The 6,372-nt window shown below is 42.9% G+C and overlaps 1 protein-coding gene across 1 annotated transcript; it reads right to left on the bottom strand.

Annotated features, from left to right (window-relative positions):
• Window positions 1–2,470: 2,470 nt before the first annotated feature.
• MC4R (melanocortin 4 receptor) lies at window positions 2,471–3,466 on the bottom strand. The gene has a single exon (XM_054985436.1). The coding sequence runs from the start codon at window positions 3,464–3,466 to the stop codon at window positions 2,471–2,473; it is 996 nt and encodes a 331-aa protein (XP_054841411.1).
• Between the last annotated feature and the right edge of the window lie 2,906 nt (window positions 3,467–6,372).

Here is a 6,372-nt window from a genome sequence, read left to right as displayed (position 1 = left end):
AAAGGACCTGTCAATTGCAGGCTACTTAGGCGGCCGATAGAGACTTGTATTTTCCATTAAAAAAATAATCACAATGATATGAACATGCTGGCATGAGAGTCCTACAGTGCAGCATATGGACCTACAAAGAGAGAGAAAAATGAACTGTGATCTATTGGCTGAACATTAAAAGAGTGTTCTCAAAGCAGGGAAAGCACTGGGAGAGGGATGTATCACTGATCAAGTCACAAATACATCCCATAGGAGCCTACAATATTCTTGCAAACCACATTTAATACCACAATCACAACAGCAAAGCTTACACAATATAGGGAAAATATCCCATTTCCCCCTGTATAAAATAGTGTGGCTTGAATGTCGAGAAGATGTGGCGGCCAGCAAAAACTCAAAGGAAGGCATGAAGACTGCATGACAAATAAAGACAATGACACAGAAACAATGCCTCCTGACTAAAGTTATACTCTTCACAGTCCATTGAAATCATTGGGCGTAGACTCTTACTGCATACAAGTGATCATGCAGAAAGGTCCTAAATTTGCTTTGGTGGCAATCCAGCACATTGATAAGTGTACTCAGAGTAGCAACTGAACAAAAGAAAAAGCCCAAGACACAATCTGTTCTATACATGTTTCCCTAGATCAAGCATCTTATTCCCCTTATCCATTGAGGTTTTATGCTTTTCCACTTTTTAAACTTGTATTTGTTTTTGTCTGGCGACGCCGGCCTTTTGACCACCCTCACCACCAGCCCTGCAGCAGCAGGCACCCCCTTTAGGCCCTGCAGCACAGCCTCTGGCAGTACCTCAGTTGCAGGAGCCCCTACAGGCCTCCAGGCCTTTCCCACCCTTAGGCCAGTTGCAGCCGATGCCCAGGCACAACTCTGGGGAACAGCCTGCAGCCACTCGGCAGACTCACCTGTCTCCTGCAGTTGCCCAAATGGCTCCACTTCATCCAGGCTCACACGAGGTTGCCATCAGCACAAGTCAGGCAGGCGTAGGCCCCAAGATGCCAAGGGAGCCACTAGGGAAGGTTCAGAAGCAGCAGGGGTGAGCCAGGCAGAGAGCAGACCAAATGTCCCACCCTAGGTGGGGATGGAGTGGGTGGAGCCAGGAGACTGCAGAGTCTACCCAGCCCTCCTATCAGATAGGCTGGGAGCAGGGCCAGTCAGGGAGACGGGGTGACGATTGGGGGCAGAGCCAGGGAGGTGGGGCCAGGGGAGGCCTTTAAATTCAGGTTCCTGTGAAGGCCGAGGAGGATTTTGCAGGGAGAGACAGCTGGAGCGTGCTGCTACTCCCAGGGCAGGAGGAGGAACAAGGTGGTGCAACCCCCTTCCCTGCCCATCTGAGGCCGGAGGACACCTGCCTGGAGAGCTGGTAGGATGGCAGGCCATCAGGAGAGGGCGCCGGTGAGGGAGGATCCTCACAGTTTTGATGATTGTTAATCATTAGTTGCCCTGACCTGGATAGCCCAGACGAGCCTGACGTCATCAGATCTCAGAAGCTAAGTAGGGCTGGCCTTGGTTAGTAATTGGATGGGAGACCTCCAGAGAAGGCCAATGTTACAGAGGCAAGCAATGGCAAACACCTCTGTTAGTCCCTTCCCTTGAAAACTCCAGCACGGGTCGCAAGTCAGCTATGACTTGATGGCACTTTCCACCATCCAATCATTAGCTGTTCTGGAGAAGCTTTGGGTACTGGAAACTGATATAAGTGAACAAGTGAAGTATCATGTACACTGGCATTCATTCCAGATGAATGACGGCCGGTTATTCCAAGGTATTTGGCATGGTGCAGCTGCCCAGCAGGTTGGGTCTTGTTCTTGGAATTAAAAAATTGTAGACACTTTATGCTCTGAAAATCCATACATTTAAGGATTGGTGGTGGTGGTGGTGGTGACTCAGAAATTAAGTTAATCCTGGCTCCTTTGTTCTCTTATTTTTAATGCTAATTCTTCACTGCTAATTTAAACTGAATCGGGACCATTGTCTAAATATGCAACACACATTTGAGCTTAATAGTAAATAAACAGAATTCTCTAATCACTCTCTCCAATACCTCTGATTAATTTTAACTGAAGTGTGCCTATGCAAGGCATCAACATATTTTTTAACATCCATGGGTTAACAGAGCACTACGCAAAACAATGTTACACACATTTTATATTAAGCCAGTGATATGCATCCTAATCTTCAGCATCATTTTATTAATAACTCACAATTATAAAATATCATGACATTTCCCTTTAATTGCAGTCTGTTGAGACCTTCCAAACCACCTCCACCACTTTAACATTTATAATAATCAAACCTGCAGTTTGACAACCATACAGGAGGAAGGGAGGATACAATAAACTATAACAGAAAAACATTCAGTGTTGCTGATGTTGCCCAGACTCTCTTCAAAGCAGCACTGGAGGAAAGATCAGACTGTATTGAAAGTGCTTATGAGTGGTCACTTATCAATGTCCATTCATTATTTGCCAGAAAAATCACATATTCCTCTAAGGCTACAGGAGCATGTAATCTCTCTGAAGGTTTTCCTCAGCTCCTGGCTCCGAAATGCATAGATTAGAGGATCAATGATAGAATTGCACATGATCAGGATGAGGTACAGGTTAAAATGGGACATGAAACAGATGCAGTATGGATTGTGGGGACATGAGATGTAGAAAAGCAAGTGGAGAAAGAACGGTGCCCAACACACCACAAATACCCCAATCAAGATGGTCAAAGTGATGGCCCCCTTCATATTGGCACCTTGACGAATTGGACCGGGCCCCGGGAGAATGGCAATCTTTTTAATATGCAACCGGGCCAGCATGAACATGTGGACATAGAGAGAAGCCATGAGGACTAGCATGGTGAAGAACATGCTGATGAGGCAGATGATGACAACGCTACTGTCAGAGTAAATAATGAACAACACGCCTGAAAGAGTGCAAGCAGCCCAAATGCAAGATATGATGATTCCAACACGCCTCACCGTCATGATGTTATGGTACTGGAGAGCATAAAAAATAGTGAAATATCTGTCCACTGCTATTGAGAGAAGACTACAAATGGACGCGAGCAAAGAGCTGCAAATCACGGAGTCAATGATATTATCGATGCTTATGGCGAAACCCTGCGTATCAGCATCCGTGTTATTCAACAGGGTGATGACGATGGTTTCCGAGCCATTCGAGACGCTCACCAACATGTCGGCCACTGCTAAGCTGCAGATGAAAAAATACATTGGCGAATGCAAGTTCTTGTTCTTGGCAATGGCGGCAATCACCAGAATGTTCTCTAACAAGCTGACAAAGCCTAGAGTGACGAACACTTCGGGAGAGACAAAAAGTTGTTCGTAGCACCCTTCTGAAGTGTGACCTTTTCCCATTGATCTATTCATACCTCCGCCGTGTAGTCCATAGCTATGATTCCAGTAGTTCAGAGGCTGATGGATTCCATAGGGGTATGTGAAGTTCATTTTATGAAGCACTGGTGTGGTACTTTGCTCCAAAAGCAGTTGGTGCTCTGCCAGCTTGCTGCTTGGTTAAAATCCACTGATGCCTGGCTTTTCACTCTTTGGTGCTTCTTTGAGAGTTTCACTGGTTAGGTATATCTTTACAGCTAACCTGTAGTGTGCCATTCCGAATAGTAGCATGGTACAAAACAGCAGAAAATCAGCATCTACTGAGCACGATGTTTTGTAGTCATTGATCGCTTATCCAATTCATCAATCACTTGAACCTACTTGATGATATAGCTGTATGCTGTTTCCTTCTCAACAGAGCCTGGAGTTGCAAATGATACAAAAAGAACTTTTCCGCTATTCTCTGTGAGAGTAAATCCACGAGACTAAAATGTCCTAGTCTCTGCTGCTGAGTAGAAGATAATTTCAGACTATAAATATATATTCGGTCTCCCAGGCAGTGCCTGCTTGCTACTGATTCTCACACTGTGTTAGGAAGAAAAGGTAGTCAGAGGCATGCCCCACCTCCAATCTGATGATCAGCCAATAGGGATGTATGAGTGTCAGACACTGAATGCATTTCGGAATTCTACACAGCTTGGCAAAACGGCTTCAGATGCTGCACAGCACATGAAAGCTAAGTAAGATTCAATAGGCATATCATGAGGTTGTATTTGCTACCTTAGATTTCTTTGGTCCAGAGATTTTGTAACATTATCAAGATCACTTTCTCTTCTTCAAACATGCCGATAGTGCATAGCAAAATAAATCCTTAAAGTATACAAATGTTACAAATGTACAGCTTTTACTCTTTTACTCTTTCTTTCATTCTTTGTTTTAATTCAGAGTGCCAAGATCACACAATGAGTTGTGCTATGTCGAAGTGAGAGCAATTCCTCAAATTGCACTAGCCTCTACTTTATTCACCCCTGTGCTCTAGCTGTTTGCTAGCTCAAATGGGGGGTGGGGGAATAGGAGCACTAGTTCAAAACAGAAGATACAAAGGCAAGCCTCAAATTAGGGCTGAATATGCCAAACCACAAAGATATACATATTTTAAATTTTAATACTTCAAACACAAAATCTCTACTGAGAAAATTTGCTACCATTTTTGGATTTCATATCAATATTTTAGTTTTAAAATGAGGACAAAATAAGATTTATTAAGCCCATTTATTTATTTGGAGCATTTTTAGCCCAGCTTTCCTCCAAACTGGAGATTCATGTTAAAAGTTTGCTAGGATATGCCTTATTTGCTCCTTGGCAAATCAGAATACACATTCCTTGAAAAAAAGCATTGCTCAGGATTTGCTTGGCCCCTTTTTTCTGTAACTTGATATGCTAGCCTTTATTAATTTCATTTTTATTGGACTGACTTTTAAATCCCATCTTTCAACGAAATAGTAGCACAAACGGCTTAAAATGAAAAGTAGCATGCGTGGTATGAAAGTGGCTTAAAATAAAATATAAAGTAACATGCTTGGTACAATAATTGATTCACCGGTTTCAAACATTAACTTTTTACATAGGAGACCACACATTCCAGTAATATATAACCATTACACACAGTAACTTGAAAAGGCAAAAAATAGACTGAAGGGGAGAATATATTCCTGGTGTGTGCTTCTCAGATATATTTTTGTTGTTGGTAGCTTTATCTTATCAATAAATCTGTGGCTGGAAAGTTGGATACTGAATGACTCCTATACAGGCGACAACGAGAATAACAACTAGGGGCACGTTGCTAGAAAATTTTCATTGTGATTTCAGATCCAGGTATGTTGAATTAAATGTTTAACATGATTGGCAATTTTTCTGATGGGGCATTGCTGAGCCAGGGTTGAAATTTGTTAGTTTGTTATAGTTCTTCTCATGATTTTTGTGGCCATTATTTTCAATAGGAAAGGGGAACGGGGGGGGGGGCAACTGAAGGCTCTGGGGCAGCTGTTTTGGACTTAATGGTGCCAAAATTGGACAGAAGAGTCCTCCCTCTAATCTAAAGAACCCAGAAGTTTCAAGCGGATTGAACAATGGGGAGATGATTTTACAGATCCCCAAAGTAGGTGCAGCTGCACTAAGCTTTCTCTACTATTTCCTAAAATGTCCATCAAGCAGCAGCCAGCAGGAGAGCTCCAGCGGGCCACCAGCACTTAAAAATCAAAGCCTACTCTGCATTCATTTCATTCCCCTACTCTTACAGTGACTGACAATGAAAAAAAAATTGTATCTTTCCACTGAAATTTGCATTTCCCTTCCCCTTTTGTTGTTGTTTGTTGTTTGTTTCCTTTCAGAAAGTGAGGAAGTCTTCCATAGCAGACCCTCCCTTCCATTGTTGCACTTCCATTATTCACTATGGAAGGACTGCTGGGATGGGGGCTAGAGTTGTTGTTTTTCAACAAAATGTCACTCAAATTGCAGTGGCATGTCTTCTGCCTGTCTTCCAAAGAACCTCCATATTTCAAGCAAATTGGGTCGAGTGTTAGAATTTTATGGGCCCCTGGACAAGCCCAGGCTTTTCTACTTTCACAAGGAAAAAAAGTTTCTATGGGCCCTCAAGGAGGAGTGAAGGTAAAGGAGGGGGGAAGGGGGAGGAGAATGGCAGCTCTCTGCAGCTTGGAATTGGCTGGGAGTGCTCTTGGATCTTCTCTTGCAACATCTGATTGAAAGAAAGAAATTCTCCAAGAAATCAGCAGAGATTCAAAGTGAAATACATGCTCATGCTGAATGGCTGGTAAGTGCTGGAACTTAAAAAAAAAAGATTTTTTTTAGAGTGGTGGTTTTGTTTCCCAAGCGGCCTGGGTTAGTGTTACAATTCCGGAGTATCACAAGTATGACCCAGAAACAGTTATTTCATGATTTTACAGCTCATTATTTTCATTTTGCACGTTCCTATGAATAACATCTTGGATGGCTATTAAAGG

This window comes from Eublepharis macularius, chromosome 7 (genome assembly GCF_028583425.1).
Source record: "Eublepharis macularius isolate TG4126 chromosome 7, MPM_Emac_v1.0, whole genome shotgun sequence".
In the NCBI taxonomy this organism is placed as follows: Eukaryota; Metazoa; Chordata; class Lepidosauria; order Squamata; family Eublepharidae; genus Eublepharis; species Eublepharis macularius.
The sequence above is the reverse complement of the archived record's forward strand: the minus strand, read 5'-3'. Positions and strand labels throughout refer to the sequence as shown.